This window comes from Tachypleus tridentatus, chromosome 13 (assembly GCF_004210375.1).
Source record: "Tachypleus tridentatus isolate NWPU-2018 chromosome 13, ASM421037v1, whole genome shotgun sequence".
NCBI lineage: Eukaryota > Metazoa > Arthropoda > Merostomata > Xiphosura > Limulidae > Tachypleus > Tachypleus tridentatus.
In genome coordinates, this window is record NC_134837.1 from 130,278,626 (window position 1) to 130,297,871 (window position 19,246).

Consider the following 19,246-nt stretch of genomic DNA (forward strand, 5'->3'; position numbering starts at 1 on the left):
TTGAAATATTGGATACGACCTTTTGACGACAGGTGTTATAAATATTCGTATAAAAAATATACTCTTACAAATGTGCTATATTAATAACTAAATGACAATATATGAAATGACTGCAAAAATACCATACTGTTGGAAAATGACTGTAAATATACAGTACTGTTGAAAGTCATGTGAAAGAATTCTTGAAAAATGACATGACGTTTATGTTTAACTTTCAGATGTTATCTGTATTTATATTTATAGGGAAACTACTAAGGTTATCTGTATTTATATTTATATGAAAGCTACTAAGGTTATCTTTGTTTACATTTATAGCAAAGCTATTGAAATTATCTGTATTTATATTTATAGCAAAGCTACTAAAGCTATCTGTATTCATAGCATAGCCACTGAGATTATCTGTATTTGTATTTATAACAAAGCTACTATCTGCCGCCGTCCATAATTTTGAAGGTCTCCAACCTATCCACTCACCATCCACCTGCAACGTAAAGTGCAGAGGATATTTGGCAATATTGCATGGATTCGAAACTAGTTCCAAAATCTAGAACTTTACAACAGGGACAACCTGCTCTCTTTCCTAGTGTTCCGTTCGATATATGTTAGACAAAGGATATTTTTATTTCCGTTGGCTAAGAGGAGATTGAAAAGTGAGATCATACAGCTAAATAGATAGTGATTTGATATTTTACACAGGAATAATCCAATCGACGTTACACGAACACATCGACGTCGGTAGAAGTGTTTTCACGCCTAAGCAAACACGAAAAGGGTCGTATTCCCGTAACACAACAATCGGATGTACAGCTGTTTCGTTTCTACCTGTCCTTATTCACAGTTACTGAACTGTGTAATGCACTTCCATAAAATCTACTGAATGTTACTTTTGGAGAGCTCTTCTACATTCAGATTGATCTAGAGCATCGGCCTGTCTAGATATGTTACATTAAACTTAAGTATTGAGAAGGTATCTAAACAGTAGACTACAAATAGCCTTAAATAAAAACAAATATTTATGTAAGATAAAGAAAAAATGAATTTCAGAAGTTATTTCCTGTTGAATCCTAAGGTTTTATTTTCAGTGACGTTTACACAGATTGCTGTGTATTTTAAATGTATGGTAAGTATACAACTTCATTGTTTATTTGTAGACAATCAGAAAATGTGAATATCTTCCAAATTCGTCCAAGAAAAGCATGAATGCGTTAACTTCTAAGGTTGCTTCTTTTTCGTACTGTGTAAAACATTCAAATCAATAAAAAAAACTTTTGACTAGAATGGTCTCAATAAAGTATTTTAACTGTATAGAGTCGAACGGTATTTATGACATTTATCCATTTTAAGAGCTTCTTCGTTACATTCATGTTTAAATTGAATAATTCAAAAGAATATTGAAACCCCGGATTAATAATGAAACAAGAAATATTGTATTTTCTTTGTTTGAAACTCCCCAGTCTGCGGAATTATACTACTAGAAACCGGGTTTCGATACTATGGTGGGCAAAGCACAGATAGCCCTTTGTGCTGCTACGTATTTAATGATAAACCAACAGCAAATAAACTTTGTTTAAAAATTCTATTACATATAACATTTCTGAGTCAGTAAATCTGCGATTTTATGTTTTCGAATAGTTCCGTTTGATCATACTGTATGTCCCCCGCTAGTACAGCGGTAAGTCTACGGATTTACAACGCTAAAATCAGGGATTCGATTCCTATCGGTGGGCTCAGCAGATAGCCCGATGTGGCTTTGCTATAAGAATACACACATACCATACTGTGTCGGCTTGTGTTTCTATAGCATTTCATGAATTTTATTCTTCAATTAAAGTAAGATCAAAACGTTTTAACAATAAATTTTATTTTCATTCTCGTGTGAAAATGAAGGCTTGACATTCTCCCCTTGGTAAACATCTTCCTAAAATTCCCTTTAATTAATCAATAAAGTTGTCACATCGTATTTAGCGGGAGGAGATATATTTCAATTAGAAATCATTTGGTACCTAACATGAGGTCAGTCAATCCCATGTATTACTTTTCTAAACAACAACTAAAACATTTTTTTTTAGATTCGCCTTTTGCCCCAATCTTGTTAAAGTTCTTAACATTGGTAAGTGCTTACACCACTGAAACATTGACACTACATCATATAAACCATTGTTTGACAAAAATACGTGTGTGCGTGTGCCATTTTAACTGGCGAATACTTATCCCTGTTGAAACTATATCTGGCTCCTCGTGGAGTGACAGGAGGTCAACATTCGGATCTGACACCTACATCATCCTCTAAGAAGTCTTATGTCTTCCTCAAACGTTGTACACCCTTATAACTAATGAGCCACTAGATTCCTTGTAAAATTTTGCATCTATCCCTTGTCTCCCAAGGAGTAACATAGAGTGAGGAAGTCTATATTTTGACCTGACTACTCAGGGGTCACTACATCTTCCCCATGCGTTGAAGAGTAGGTCAGCTAGTGTTTTTATTATTATTTGTACTATGTTTATTTGAATGATTTAAGTTCGAATAATGTTTCTCTATTGTTAATTTAGGGTTAACTAGAGTGTAATATAAAATTTGTGGGAAATTATTTGCTTAATATTTCTTTTATCTGTAAGTACAACTACAAACTATTTGTTCAAGTGTTACTTTTAAGAAAAGTGTACGTTTTACTTTTCAGGATGGACAAACTGTTTTTGGCCCCGGTAAGTAAAGAAATACTTTTAGTGTGTACGATCAACACGATTTGACTGTGATATCTTTGTTTCAGAATATTATTCCTCCCCCAAACAGTCATCATGTATCGTTAACATATATATTTGTTGTATAACATTAGTTTTGTCCTCAGTTTCTTATTGCTTCCATAAAATAATTTAATTATCATTTCCCATTGGACGTAATTTTCAATTCTAAAGTAGAACAAATACCTATTACACACTTTAAACATTTTATTACAAATATACAGCCAAAATGATAAGTGACTAAAATAAAACTAGAGACATTCCTCAATAGCTACTGCACTTGAAATTGTTTTAAGCAGGATTAAGGTAAATGAACCTAAGAGACAATTTTTTTCCCTGTTTTCATTAACTATATTATTGTGCGCCAGCAATATCTAGTGTGGGGTGCAAGTGTACCCGCTTCAGTTTTATTACTCGTCAGAACTTCTATTCGTCTGCCCTCAAAATGAAATTATTTTAGGCAGGATTAAAGTACATTAATCTACGAGCGTGGTGAAATATCAGGTCATCCGTTAAGTAATGTCCGATTTTAGGTTCAAAAAAAGAGAAAGGATTTCAAACGTTCTTAATGTTATTTAATCAATAATGTGTGTTTCATTATTATTAATTACTTCCAGCTAGCGATTCACAAGCTTGTGAATGCCACTTTTGTGAAATTCTTGGAGTTTGGAGGAAAACAATGTAGAAAGAGTAGTTTTGACATCTTCATGTATTCCAAGCTCTTTTCCATCAAGATAGTTCTGCAAACTTTGGAATAAATGATAATCAGATGGGGCAAGGTCTAGAGAATAAGGAGGATATGGAAGATTTTTCAGTCTAGTTCTCCAATATTTGCAGATGTGATCCTTGTTGTATGGGGCAGTGCATTATCCTGGTGTTACACAACACCTTTACGATTGACCAAAGCAGGCCTCTTTGGTTTCAGTGCAATATTCAAGCGTTTTAACTGTTGATAATAGAAGTCTGTTATAATCGTTACATTGAGTATCAGCAACTCAAAGTGGACCACACCAACAATATCCCACCAAACGCTTAACAAGATTTTCCTAGGGTGGAAGTCAATTTTGGGCTGTTCTTTAGCCAGTTTACCTGTACTGAGCCATTGTCTGCGGTGCTTAACATTTTTATAAGATATCAATTTTTCACCTCCAGTCATCCAAAAAGGTGAGTTGCGTTCACGAGAGTGAGAGAAGTGCAGATGTCCACTCTTGTTCTAAGGTTGGTTTCTGTTAAATCATGAGGGACCCATTTTCCAAGTTTAAACATCTTTCCACGTTGTTGCAGATAACAATGAAATGTTAAATGGATCGAATTAAGCTTCTGTGCTAGTTCTTCAGCTGTTACAGCACAATCTTCATCAAGTGCAACCAGCAGCAAATCATCATTAAACTGAACTTAACTGTAGTCACCTGATCTGAACTTCTGAAACCACCTTCAACATTTTCTTTCATTGAGAGATTCTGCACCAGAAACACCTTGAATGTTTTGTGTAGTTTCTGCTGCACCATTGCCTTTTTTAAACTCATAGAACGTTATATGCCTAATAATGTTCCTCAGACACACCTATCTTCATAAGGGTTTATTTGATTAATGATCAGAAAAGGTGTAGATGGGTTAGTTTCTTTTATCTGTCTGAACATTTTTATAAACGTCCTACTACATATTTTAGTTACTAAAACCTTCTACAAAGACAGAAATGATAATGCGCATTCTGTATTAAGTTTTCGGACATAATTTAAGGTATGACCTGATACATCAATCAAAAGGGTTTAACCTCCTGAATCAAAAACCGTAATTACATCCTAAACTAGTCAAGAGATGGGGCTATAAGCTAAAAATTTATACTTGAAAACAAAACCCCAAAAACTCTATGCCATACATAGTTAACAACTTACACAATAGCTTTTTGTTTGTTTGTTTGTTTGGAAATTTCGCACAAAGCTACTCGAGGGCTATCTGTGCTAGCCGTCCCTAATTTAGCAGTGTAAGACTAGAGGGAAAACAGCTAGTCATCACCACCCACCGCCAACTCTTGGGCTACTCTTTACCAACGAATAGTGGGATTGACCGTCACATTATACACCCCCACGGCTGGGAGGGCGAGCATGTTTAGCGCGACGCGGGCGCGAACCCGCGCCCCTCGGATTACGAGTCGCACGCCTTACGCGCTAGGCCATGCCGGGCCCTACACAATACCAAAAAGAAATGTTGAGTAATTTTTAAAAACATAATTTCGGACTTCTGAGTTAAATACCTTAAAAGTGGGGTTAAATCAGTGATCCAGATTTAAATGATTTGAAATAACAAGAACCAAGTACTAAGAATACTTACAATGTAAAGGACTTCTTGAAATGTAAAATAGGTTACAGGAATAGGAAACTACACTAGAAATAGTTTTAAAAATTTTGGATCAGGATATAAAATGCTAATATCCTTAGAAACACAGATGAGACAGTAAACACAGGTCTTGAATCTGTAACAGACAATATAGGGTAAGGAAGTCACATCACGAGCCTCAATATCTACTTTTAAAATAGTCAGATCAGTCTTACAGCACTAAATTGTGACACCCCAAACACTTAAATAATAGTGTAATAGACAAATGTGTCTTAAGGTACTAAAATGTAAGCTCCAAGAATAATAATTAACACTATAGTAGCCAGAGCAGTCTTAACGCCCCAAAATGTGAGTCACAAACACTTAAACAAGAAGGACTTTCACATATCTCCCTAGTGGTACAGTTTGCGGACTTATATTACTAGAAACCGGGTTTCGATACCCGTGATGGGCAGAGCACAGAATAACCCAATGTTTAGTTTTGCATAACAACAAACAAACAAACATTTGGCATAATAGATCTTATTGAGCACTCGAAACGAAAAATCCTCTTACACTTTGTCACAAGATATATCATTCCGCCAACTTATTAGAAACTATTACAACTTGTTCATCTTGTCTATTTTTTAATAATCATTTCAAGAACCTTCACTGAACTGACCTTGAGAATATCATTAAAACTGCAAGCCGATTTTAGTGAGCATTCATTGTTATCCGTTTCACCATCTTGAGAGACAATTCGTTGCTTACATCGTCAACAGTGGAACAAATAGGACCCACTGTGAGGATACATTAATCGATATCTTGATTCAAGTAACAGATTAGTGCTTATTATGAGCAGCAGCATAAGACCTTGAACTAACCTCTAAAACATGATAATCTTCCGGCTCTGAATCTGTTGTATTTCGACATATAGAGCCAGCAAAATGGAAAGTAAATTAGGATTTGTATCAAGCGAAAAAAAGCCATTTTGAAGAGGAACTTAATTATGCTATAATGAAACATGGGAATGTAGGCAGGAGTTGGCGACTGGTGAAGCTGTGTGACATCTAAGGTTACGGAGAATAAACTCTACAAGACTGGAAGGCCCGGCATGGTCAGGTGGTTAAGGCACTCGACTCCTACTCCGAGGGTCGCGGGTTTGAATCCCCGTCACACCAAACATGGTCGCCCTTTCAGCCGTGGGGGCGTTATAATTTTACGGTAAATCCCACTATTCGTTGGTAGCCCAACAATTGGCAGTGGGTGGTAATGACTAGCTTCCTTTCCTCTGGTCTTACAGTGCTAAACTAGAGACGACTAGCGCAGATGGCCCTCGAGTAGCTTTGCGCGAAATTCAAAACAAACAAGACTGGAAATATTGTTGTCTTATATGATATGATATGATATACATACATCATATGAAATAACAATATTTCCGGTCTTGTAGGGTTTATTCACCGTAACCTGAGATGTCACACAGTTATTCACCAGTCGCCAACTATTAATAATATTAATTATAATCAGTGTTGTCGTCTTACCAGCACTACTTTTACTTCTGATGATGATTTTATAATTCATGACAAGCTGATTCACTGTCCTACGTCATTAGTAACATAAGGATTAAATGTGAGTCTTGTACTAATAAATTAAATCAAGGGTTTGTATTTACGTGCATAATTTATTTCACACATAATCTACTTTACAACTATTTTATTCACACCTACTTTATTCCACATTACAGAAACAGTGTTACAATAACTTTATTTTGTTTTATTTTGTCATATTACGTTTTACCAATACTTCTCTCCAAACTCAGTGTTTGTTGGCGCTCTGAAAGTTTCTTGAAGTTTCTCTACACTTTTGGACCAAAACAAAGAGGTTTATTGATTATATTGCTTTCGAACACCCAACATTGAACTCATCATATGAAAAGCAAGGAGTTTTCAGATGTAGCACTGCTATTTGGATTTTTATTTTTCCCTGGAAAAAAATATCACTGCTTGACACTTTAAATGAAATAACTGAACATCTTTCAAAAGAAAAATTAAAATATTAAAATTTAGTTTAAGACTGTGAGGTTATCAGCAAAACAAATATATGTTGGTTGCAAGCATGACCCAGAACAGATAGGATCGGGTAATAGCCCCCCTATGGTCCAATATATCATCCAAACTAATTTGGATGAGATTGGTCAAAAGATTACGGAGTAGTTTGCAGACAAACAATTTGTTGTGTTCTTATAAATTTAGGTGTTAATAAGATTTGGGTGTGTGCATGTTTTTCTTATAGCAAAGCCACACCAGGCTATCTACTGAGAACACCAAGGGAAATCGAACCACTGATTTTAACGTAGTAAATCCGTAGACTTAACACTGTACTATCGGGGGAACATAATATTGGGAGAAAGCAAGAGTATTTTGAAATATTTCTGTTGTGACAATTACAATACTTTAATTAATGTTTCTTTTGTTGTAATTTCAGTATTTCAACAAAAGTTCTTTTTCTCTCCTCACATTACAACTCTTACACTATTATTACTAACGCTGATGTTTCCGAAATTATTATATATTGGGAGTATTTTGCTATATTTTACTGAAATCTATAGTACTTACATTAGCAGTACAGCAACAGTTACTGTTTTCAAAGAAAATCATTTATATTACATGTACTGTATTATTCCTGCAATGATTCTACGTTGTCCTTATAATACACTTTATACAGAGGCTGAATGCAATATTTAAAACGATTTGAAGATTCATCATGTATTTACAGTCCTTGCTGACATGTTTGGTTAGTTTATGTCTTGGTGACAGCTCTTCAATGCAGTTACCAGTGCAAAGATTCAGTAATAATTCATCTAATATTCAGGTATAAGAGGACGAAGGTTTCCAGCATCCGTTTCAACAGCCTATAGTCACACAGAAATTCATGTGCGCTGCATCCGGTGAACTGACAGTGTGTCTTCTTATAATTTGGTTCTTTGTTTTTGGAATTTAGCAACAGCCGTTCTTAATTTATAAATGACAGTAGTCTAGAAGAAATAGAGAACGCCAACACCAATTACTGTCAACTTTTATATTGCTATAATGAAAAAAGGCTTTTTCAATTAGATAACTTCTTTGATCCTACTATGCACCGTTCCTTTCTACAGGTAAACAGTCTACATATGGTATTCATGTTTGTGTTTGCAAATTCTCACTTGTTACAAGGCGCAAAACTTTTTTACCGTGGCTGGGATGTGTGGTTGTAAAAGTGGTTTGTCTGACTTATGTTAGACCGAATTTGTTTCTCCTATTTAAGTTAAAGTTATGTTTATTTTGTATTGATGTCAGGATACAATACAACAATACAATACAATACAATGTTCTACCAAGTTAATGAATGAAGAAACATTTCCTGTCCATTATTCATTATTCACCCTTTGTTATATCCAATATCATCCGGGTCTGTACAACAGAACTAGTAACATGCAATCTTTAGAAAAGACTGGATAATCTTCCAGTTTCATCATCAACAACTTGAAAACCACTATAAAAAAAGACAACAAATCTGACAAAGTTTGCGTCCCTCACATGCATAACTTACGTAAGAGAATAAAATGCATTACCAAAGAATTCAACACTGGCATGGAACCCTTATAGAACATTCACACCAAAACAAAACAAACAACAAACATTATTTATTAAACACCACATTCCAATGGAGAAAAGGAAGCCACTTTATAATAAGAATGAAAACAAATAAAAAACGACCCCACTTTCCTCAGAATTCCTCCCTGAAAGAACCAACAAAACAATATAGACTGAGAAAATTACAAACTCATCGACTCTGCAAAACAAATAAATGAGTATTTCTAAGATAAAGCGAAGACGTTCTCACCCAATAGAGACTCAGACAAATAAAATAACATTGGTCAGCAACCCACGATGAAAATTCACCTGCTCCTTTTCAGACCACTATATAAACCTTTGCAGTCTGAAACAAGTTGTCGTGAAGACGAATGGTGTAAACTTTTCGAAACATTGTCCAAATTCCTCATGAAACATTTATAACACTTTATTTCTCCCAAATCTTCTTACGTTTGTCGCCCTAATTAAGATGGTTTTAAGCCACTTCGCCCTTGTTTAATTGATCAGGAATACACTGCACAAACAATTTATAATGACGCCTATGAAATTATTTAAGTATCAGTACTGTAAGTTACTTATCTGGTGTTTTTCTATGCAAAAATAAATTGTTTTAATTGCAGATCGTAAACGAACCCTTTCTAGAGTACATAAAAAGTATAAATACACGTTTTCTTTTATCTAAACCACTACGATACTTAGTTGGTCTTAGATAGTTAGTAACAGAAGCTTTAAAACTGTGAGAATAAAGCATTGTTCGATTGTATTGACGTTTTGGCAATGCCAGATCTAACAGTGGAAAATAATTTTATTAAGCTCTTTGTGACGCCACATCAATAATTACTTAATTGTCAGTGTTTCTTCAGATCTATTATTTTCTTTCTTTACCATTACTTATATCAGCCCTGCCTAATTAGCTAGGTATGGAGTGGTTCTTAGATTTATGATGTAACTAACCGTGGAAGGGCTCTTATATTTGAAATGACACTCGCCGTGGAATGGTCCTTACATTTGAAATGACATCCACTGTGGGATGGTTCTCATATTTGGGATGTCACAAAGTTATAGGATAATTCTAACATATATAATTTCACTACCTGCTAGATGGCTTTCATTTTACATTTTGTGTTAAAATTCCACCATATAGTTAATAAGTAACGCTCAGAAATGCTTTTAACGTATCTGAAAGAAATAGTTAAAGTATCAGAGTGACTGATGTGTGCCCATTACTACATTGTGTTGAATATGAGGAGCAGCAGGCTGGTGCTACACACCTCTCAAAAATCTAAAAGATTTAAAAAACTATTATAAAATATAAACATTTATGTTTTTTGTCGTGAAAGGGCATAAATAATAGTATCTCTATATGGTTTGCTGTTTATTTTTCACTTGTTTTTATACATGTATACCAATTATGATTTCAAACCACAGAGTCTAGCACTAGTACGCCTTTTAGTGCTATTTCTACAACAATATCAGAAACTACCACGACTGAACTAAGTAACATTTCTTCTGTTACAATCACGGAAGACATCGGAGATACATTTTCGCATCATGAGTGCAGTTTCACCAATGCTAGTACCTTTGACCTTGACCCTTGTATCTTTCAACTGAATGAGGCAGAAGAAATGTTTGGAGTGTACACGTGGAAATTAAACTCAGGTAAAAACGCTCTATGGAGTGGAGGACCAACTGTTGACGGAACAAACAGTTTTGAAGGTAAAGATTAACATTTGTCTGTGTTAAAAACAAGGTACACAGAAAAGTGTGTCGTTTTAAGTTTTAAATGACATTTAAGTTTTACTTTTTATGTTTTAAGTTTTATTCTTGAGAATACATTTTAACTTCAAATGAGTTTCTAGTCATCACGAATTTTTCACCCACCTCTTCTATCTAGATCTTCAAGTGTTTTAATAATGATAAATTAAATTTTTATCAATCATTATGAATCGTATAAATAAGTTAACTGTAAATTAAGAAAAGAAAGAAAAATGAAATATATCTATACATATTTATTATGTCTTTAACATAACCACAGTCTGCAAATAAATGTTATTTTAATTAATTTGCAATTATGTAAACATAGAAATAGTTATCTTGCACATTGTTGAATGAATGAAAATTCGTATTACTTCAGTTCTTTGCTTCCTTAACTTACAGTTATATGTAGTCCTGAGCTAGAAAATTTTAGCTAAGTAAATGAGTACAAAGTATTTGAAATATTGACATTGACTTGGCAATATTAGGAAATTTGGCTTTCAATGGAAATATTATTAACTTTATCCTTATTGATTACTTTTGCTGATTGTTGGCTTATGATGAAAATATTTTAACTAACTGACCATAAATGAATACACGTTGATTAAATATTTCAAACAGCTTAAGGTTTTCTTATCCGTTGCTTATTAACAACTATAGTCTTAACGATGAGTTAGACTGTAACTTTACAGTTTTACCTTTCAACGATTAAGTAGAAGATGCCCGTTTTTTTTTAGTCGCGTGGCGAAAACTGACTTCTATTCTTTAGGTGGGTATGCTTTCGTCGACCTATCAGTGATCGGGGACGAACCAAAAAACTTATCAGATAAGGCATGGTTATCATCTGCGTTACTCACGCCTAGTAACGCAGAGGGAAAGTGTTTGACGTTCCAATACAGCATGAAGGGGCTTAACGTACTTGGTCTAAGAGTGTTGCTATACGATGATTTTAACCAAAACACTTATTCATTATGGGAAAAATCGGATACTACGCAAGGAAGGTGGGAAGATGGGAAAGCAACATTTTCATCTGATCACTTCTACCGAGTAAGCCTAATTGTGATCTTTACTTTTTCTTTAGATTTGAAACCTATTTAAGTATTATATGATCACATGTAGCTCCTAAATTACTGTTATTGGATTTTATTTTAAGACATTTTTTATTTTCAACATAGTCATCTAACACTTGGAATATGATTCGTAGTAATGTTCAAAGTAATTACAATCGTTTTCAAGCTATAGATAGTGAGGAAATCGGGTTAAACCACGAATAATTCTTACATAATTGTTTTTAATTGTTGTAATTTTCTAAAAATATTTAATCCATTCTCATGGTGGCATTATATTTTTATTCCCCAAGCTAATGTGAATTACTGGTAAAAGCTACCCGTGAATTTGCAACAATTATTTGCATAATTGAATTTTTACTTGAAATGACACTGGTAACATATTTTGGACTAACTGGTGTTGACACTAAATTAATGAAAGCTATGTGCAATTGTTTATGAAACATGTAATTATTACCGAGAAAGTTGGGATTATTGTTCCTGGCACAGAGAGAGGTCTGTTAGCTAACTAAATGTTACATAAAAAAATTATAACATTTTATACCCGAGAAGACAGTTCATAAAATGAATTCGATAAAGCGGTTGCAATGTACAAAGTTATCTAATGTAATTGGGAGGAATTAACGTTTCATATTCTGGGTAATAAATCAGGCGAAGGTTTTAGTGACTGGTGCACTGTTCCCTGTTCTGTAATAGATCATATTCGAAGCTTTACCTAGAAGTCAAGAACTTGACAGGAGAGGATACGCTGCTGTGGACAGTATAACTATGACTAACGGACCATGCCAAGGTATTTAATATTTCTGGGCTTTTCTTACTCCCCCCTTCCTAGTGACTTAACGGTCTCTCGGTTTATTACACTCAAAACTCAGTTTCGATACTCGCTGTGGACACTGCACAAATATCGTTGTATGTAGCTTTGTGTTTAACAACAAGTGAACAAATCTTAATTCACAAAATAATAATAATATTAGGGATACGGGTAAATGAGTAAGTGTTAGCAATGTCTCGTGCGTTTCACTGGATAAGAGAATAGATATCCTCAATCTCTTTTATGTTTCATTGGATAAAAGTTAGGTATTTTCAGTCTTTCGCGTATTTCATTGAATAAGAAGATAAAATTCCCAGTCTCTTGTGTGTTTAATTTTCTGTTCAATGGTAAGCGTTATAATATCATAGCATTTTAGTAACTCTGTCACAACAGTAGAAATAAAAAGAATATAGAGCAATATCCACCTGTCATTGTAGCAGCAGAAGTAATATAAAGTAACGTGTTTGGCACTTCAAACTTGAAAGTTCTAAAATGATAAAGAATATGATGATTTTATATATTTAAATATTTACCTTTTTGTACACACTAAGGTTTCTTTTCTATATTTATGACTCCTAGTGGAACAGTGGTATGTCTGTGGACCTAAAATACCAGAAATCCGGTTTTATTAATCGTGGTTGGCAGTGTACAGATAGCCCATTGTGTAGTTTTGTGATAAACTTCAAACAAAAAAGATCACATTTATTTACTAATAAAGATAAACATATAATGTAAAGGTTTGGTCTGAATTTCGCGCAAAGCTACACGAGGGCTATCCGCATTACACATCTCTAATTTAGTAGTGTAAGACTAGAGGGAAGGCAGCTAGTCATTACCACCCACCGCCAACTCTTGGGCTGCTCTTTTACCAACGAATATTGGGATTACCTATCACGTTATAACACCCCTACGGCTGAGAGGGCGAGTATGTTTGGTTGACGGGGATTCGAACCCACTACCCTCAGATTACGAGTCAAGTGCTTTAATTACCTGGCCATGCCGGACCTATAGTGTAGTGCTAACTAAATGTAATTGCTAGTAAAAAGATTTACATAGAAGAAAGTATACTTGGAAGGGATTGTTAGAAAATTACATCTGATTGAGAAGTGTTTGTAGAACGTTTCGAACTGTTAGTAAAGATCTTAATCAGGTCGATCTGGTTCATACCTGCTCTGGCATCTCGAAACGTCGTCCAAAAATGCCTTAGACAGATGTACTTCATTAACAAGACTCAAGTTAACTGAATGTTGTTGGAAGATTTCCCAACATTACACATTTAGGATGCGATCGAATTAATTTTTTTTTAAATTTTGTTTTCATATGTTTCACCGTAACTTAATTGAACGGTAGTTAGAAATGTATTTGTTAGTTAATCGTGTGTTTTTACGTCTTGTTAGAGTATATTATACCATGAATCGTCATAATTCGATGGACGTTAGAAATATCTGACTTAAATGTTTATACATAGATTTTTACATCTTATTTAAATATTATACTGTGACTCAATATTTAATAATTTTAAGGTTCTTTAAGTAAAATATATTTTTTTAAGTTTTCATAGCCGGATGAGAATTTTACGGAAAAAAAGTTAATTATCTTATAGATAGGAAGTTTCAGAAAATTAGAATTTGATTAATTAATTAATTTTTAAATATTTTGTAGGAGACTGTTCTTTCGAGAAGGATTTCTGTAGTTTTGAAAATGTTGACAGAGGAGACGACTTTGACTGGAGTCTCGATAGAGGGAGTACTAGTACAATTACTGGTCCAAAAAGAGACCACGGGAGTACCATTACCAGAGGGCGCATTGGTATGTATCATGGTTGTATTATCATTAGTGTCTGTTTTGTTTTATACGGTTTTCATTTAGAATCCTGTATGTACTAACAATATCCACGCAGAACGCACTAATAACATTTAAAGTACTTTTTCTACAACATTCCTTTGTGGGCAACACTCTCATCTTTTACGTTTTTTTGCATTTTCTGATGTTAATTTTTTTCTGAATATTTCTTCAATTAAATCATCTTCAGTTGCACATTACTCCGATACTTTAAAACAGTCTTCTGGTAATTGAGGAAATTGTTTCATTTGTCCATTTTCAAGACTTAGTAACCATTTGATAAACTCTTGTTGTCCTGGTCCGATTCTCATATGATTTTATATTTTATGTTGTTGTTGTTTCATCGGCCAAGACTTTTAATATTGTATTGATATTTCGACTATTGTAAAACAAGATACGTGTCTACAACTGTAAGAAGTTGTCTGTACCTGAAATCTCCCCTAAATGTAATAATTTTGGATCCAAACAGCTCATTACTTCTCTTGACGTTTCTAAGTGGCCTCGTAATTAGCGCGTTAAATTCGTCGCCACCAAGCATGCTCTCCCTTCAACGAGTCGGTCAGTCTCACTATTCGTTGGTGAAAGAGTTGGCAGTGAGTGATGCTGACTAGGTGCCTTCCCTCCAGTTTGTCACTAATAAATTTGAAACGGTTGGCACAGATGGCCCTCGAGTAGCAAAATTTAAAACAAAACAACTGTATCTAAGTGGTATATCTCAGACATCTAAGGCAATATTTTCTACCTTCAACGTTTCACTCCATAAAATTAATGTAATATTTTTCTATAATTTTTTCATACTTGCTGTTTTTGTAATACTTGAAACAGGATTTTCTAAAGAAGGCACTGGAATGAACTATTCTTCCTCCTGGCAGTAATTTCAATCCAGACAACTGCCAAGATTTTTTTTGTTACCATTTTAATTTATACATTAGACAACTGTAAGTAAATATTTTCCTAATTCCTTCTGGTCCATCTATAAATAATGTCTTTAGATCAGTCTCTCCATGTACTTCAGATATAATTTTCTTCACTATATCCTGCAATTTTTCATTCGGGTTATTGTTATATTTTCTTCCAAAATAATTTATTTGACCGTAACTTCTTTAATTTCTTCTTCATTTAATATATCTTCTCTAGGCGGAGCCACTTCGTTTGTTCTTCTTCTTTTTTACCATGTTGCATCTTTGTGTTTTAGTAACCATAAGGCATACATTCTAAAAATTGACCAAGGGATGACTAGGAATTAGTTTTTCGACAGCTTCATTTTTAAATTCCTTCTAAAGTTTTTCGATTCTGTGAATTAAAGAAAACACACAAATGAGAAAAACATGTTTCTGTTGATTTGAGATCTTTCCCATTCTACGTCATCTTCTAAAATATTCATTTGTTTAGCTGCTTTTGTAGAAGTAGAAAATATCCTTTCATTAATAGTATTCAAATCTTTGAATAAAACAGCTTCATTCACATATAATAAAAGCAATCTCAGGCGACCTCTTTTTCTTCTCTTTCAGACCTTAATTTTTAACCACACTTAATGATTCGACTTCCATATATGAGGCATTCTTTGCAGAAGGATCTCCATTATTTAGCTTATACCACAGTTAATTTCGTTATGGGATATGATTAGCCATGCATTTCAAATTCAAGAGAACGACAATCATCTTTGCGTCCACTAATAAATCTTTAATCAAAAATACATTTTTTCATTCAAATCTAAATTTTCTGTTAGACTTTATTACTTTAATTTGAACGTTTGTGCTATCACAAAACTTGTAACCATAATTAAAGACACTTTTCAGTTTTAAAACTTGAACAAACTTTAATTTTGATAAAGACATTGTACTGTAAACATAAAAAAGGAGGTTACAGGATCCAACGATTATCTACTTTTACATTTTTTGCTCCGACTTCAACTTGATCTTTTCCATCATTTCTTTTCTTGTATGAAGAATATCCGTTTATATTTCCAATTGAGTATTCTACATAATTGAGAAATTTTTTGATATATTTTTCATCATCCATACCTACAGAGAATAAACTTATTTCACCACGTCTTCATAAAAATAATTTCTGTTGTATGCAAAGATATTTTTTTCCTGTTCTTCCTTTCTGCGAGCATAATTTTTTTTTATAAATAGAAAATCATTCAGAAAATGTATTTTAGAGACCAGTCCACTGGAGTCACGGGCATTGAAGAACGCATTGCAACTCTATCACATTTAGTTCAAATGAGCGAGACACATTTCTTTCCGAGGATTGAGAAAAAACAATTTTTTTCATAGTAGTAGCCTTTCCTCATGCATAGTGATAGATGTAGCAGTAAGTTTATTTAATTAAATGAGTGTGTTTGTGTGTCTATGTTTTCTTATTGCAAAGCCGCATCGGGCTATCTGCTGAGTCCATTAATAAAATGAATATTTGTTCTCGTATTTAACGTGAATCTATTAAAGATTGTTTGTAATTAAGCACAAAGCTATACAATGGACTGTCTGTGATGAATCACAGTGTAATATGCTCAAACAAGGCGTAAAAATACACGGTTAACTTACAAATAAGTTTCTAACATCCGTCCGGTTATGATGAGTCACAGTGTTATATACGTGAACAAAATAAAATATTTAATTTGATGGCATCATAAACGCGTAATGTTGGGAAATCTTCCAACAACATTCAGTTAACTTGAGTCTTGTTAATGAAGTACATCTCTCTAAGAAATTTTTGGACGGCGTTTCGAGATGCCAGAGCAGACATGAATCAGGTAGACCTGATGAAGATCTTTACTCACAGTGCGAAACGTTGTACAAACACTTCTTAGAAAGATGTAATTCTCTAACAATGCCTTCCAAGTATACTTTCTTCTGTCTAAAAATTCTTACAAACAAGAACATTCAGTTAAGTATGGCGCTATATGCTGATTTATATTTGTAAATAAATACGGATTTTTGTTTTGATTGAAGGCTAGCAGAAAGCTATGGAATGGGCCACCTGTACTCTGCTCACCACGGGTATCGAAACCCGGTTTCTAGCTTTGTTAGTCCGCAGACATACCGCTGTGCCACTATGGGTCAAATCTATTAAGAAGTAAATAAATGAAAAGTTGAATAAAACGATAGATATTATAGAGCAAAATAAAAATAGTCAGAATATAGCTTAAACGTTTCTTTGACTTCCCCACATACGTAGATAGTATTCATCTGAACAGAATATAGCTTAAACGTTTCTTTGACTTCCCCAAACACGTAGATAGTATTCATCTGAACAGAATATAGCTTAAACGTTTCTTTGACTTCCCCACACACGTAGATAGTATTCATCTGAACAGAATATAGCTTAAACGTTTCTTTGACTTCCCCACACACGTAGATAGTATTCGCCTGAACAGAATATAACTTAAACGTTTCTTTGACTTCCCCACACACGTAGATAGTATTCGCCTGAACAGTCTTTACGATTTTCATGTGTTTCATGATGCCCGGCATGGGCAGTTGGTTAGGGCGCTTGAATCGTAATCTGAAGAGCATGGGTTCGAATCATCGTCACACCAAATATGCTCGCTCTAGGGACGGTATAATTTGACGGTGAATTCCATTATTCGTTAGTAAAAGAATAGCCTAAGAATTGGCTGCAGGTGATGATGACTAGCTGCTTTTCCTCTAGTTTTACACTGCTAAATTATGGTTGGTAGCGCAGATAACTCTCGTGTAGCTTTGCGCGAAATTATAAAACAAAAAACAAACAGACAAATGTGTTTCATGACAGAAAAAACATCATAGTTTCAAAATAAGAATATTTTAGTGCAATGTATTCCTTTTGTGATTACTATTTTATTTATTTTTATTTTTCGACGAACAACTTGATATATAAAAATCAAATTCATATTACTCCAGAAAGTACAACGCAATCATTGTATAGCTTTCGCATCTAAATAACGACACAATGAGTTGAGACTTCTCGATTTGGATTCGTAAAATATTACTTATGGTAAATCGTATCGTTTTAGTTGTCCTGTTGTATTGAATGACCATGCAGTTTATTCTTTTTGGCACAAAACTAGTGTAAAACATTGTTTACACTGCTAATGCATTTTTTTACAATGTAAATGGGCCAGGCATGACCAGGTTGGTTAAGGCGTTCGACTCGTAATCTGAGGGTCGCGGGTTCGAATTCCCGTCGCACCAAACAAACATGTTCGCCCTTTCAGCCGTGGGGGCGTTATAATATGAGGGTCAATCCCACTATTCGTTGGTAAACGAGTAGCCCAAGAGTTGGCGGTGGGTGGTGATGACTAGCTGCCTTCCCTCTAATCTTACACTGCTAAATTAGGGACAGCTAGCGCAAATAGCTCTCGTGTAGCTTTGCGCGAAATTCCAAAAAAACAAACAAACAATGGTAATGAAGTAAATCAGAGACATTTATTAACAACAAGTGCTAGTGTTTCACTGTTTAATTTTAAATTTGTCTAGTGTTCAGTTTTTGAATGTTTGAACGTTACTGGTTATCTATTAAATTTCCCGCAATCGTCTCGCTGCCACAAAAATTGTGTTTTACAGTTTTCGCATTCGCTCCTTGTCGTATTTTAGGTCTTGTAGACCAGGGAGGGTCAGGTTCTCTTAAAGCTCTTCCTCCTCTCTGTACTTTGAATTGTTTACTATGGGTTCTTAATGTTGAAATTACATTAATGTCAGAGTGAATAATATTTGCTCCGAACCCCTTTCAGGGTATAAGTCCATTTATGTAATTGCCTTTTGCTTAATAATAAAAGTTTTACAGTTTAGGGAAGTTTGTTCTTTTGTTTTGAATTTCGCGCAAAGCTACACGAGGGTTATCTGCACTAGCCGTCTCTAATTTAGCAGTATAAGACTAGAGGTAAGGCAGCTAGTCATCACCACCCATCGTAAACTCTTGAGCTACTCTTTTACTAACGAATAGTGAGACTGTCACATTATAACGTCACCACGACTAAAAGGGCGAGCACATATGGTGTGATGGTGATTCGAACCCGCGACCCTCAGATTAGGAGTCGAGCACCCTAAATACCTGGCTATGCCGGGCCCTCTAGGAAAGTAACTGCGTTATAAGAGTGA

At 34.4% G+C, this 19,246-nt stretch overlaps 1 protein-coding gene across 2 annotated transcripts in view; it reads left to right on the plus strand.

Annotated features, from left to right (window-relative positions):
• Nucleotides 1–819: 819 nt before the first annotated feature.
• The window catches only part of LOC143238824 (MAM and LDL-receptor class A domain-containing protein 1-like), a 49,902-nt gene continuing 31,475 nt past the window's right edge, over nt 820–19,246 (plus strand). The window contains exons 1-6 of one of the 2 annotated variants that reach the window (XM_076479386.1): nt 820–1,120; nt 2,679–2,703; nt 10,116–10,403; nt 11,212–11,489; nt 12,206–12,299; nt 13,983–14,129. In XM_076479386.1, the coding sequence (XP_076335501.1) occupies nt 1,034–1,120; nt 2,679–2,703; nt 10,116–10,403; nt 11,212–11,489; nt 12,206–12,299; nt 13,983–14,129 (919 nt within the window). In that variant the 5' untranslated portion in view covers nt 820–1,033. The remainder of the gene's footprint in view (nt 1,121–2,678; nt 2,704–10,115; nt 10,404–11,211; nt 11,490–12,205; nt 12,300–13,982; nt 14,130–19,246) is intronic. The other variant, XM_076479387.1, reaches the window with a different exon arrangement.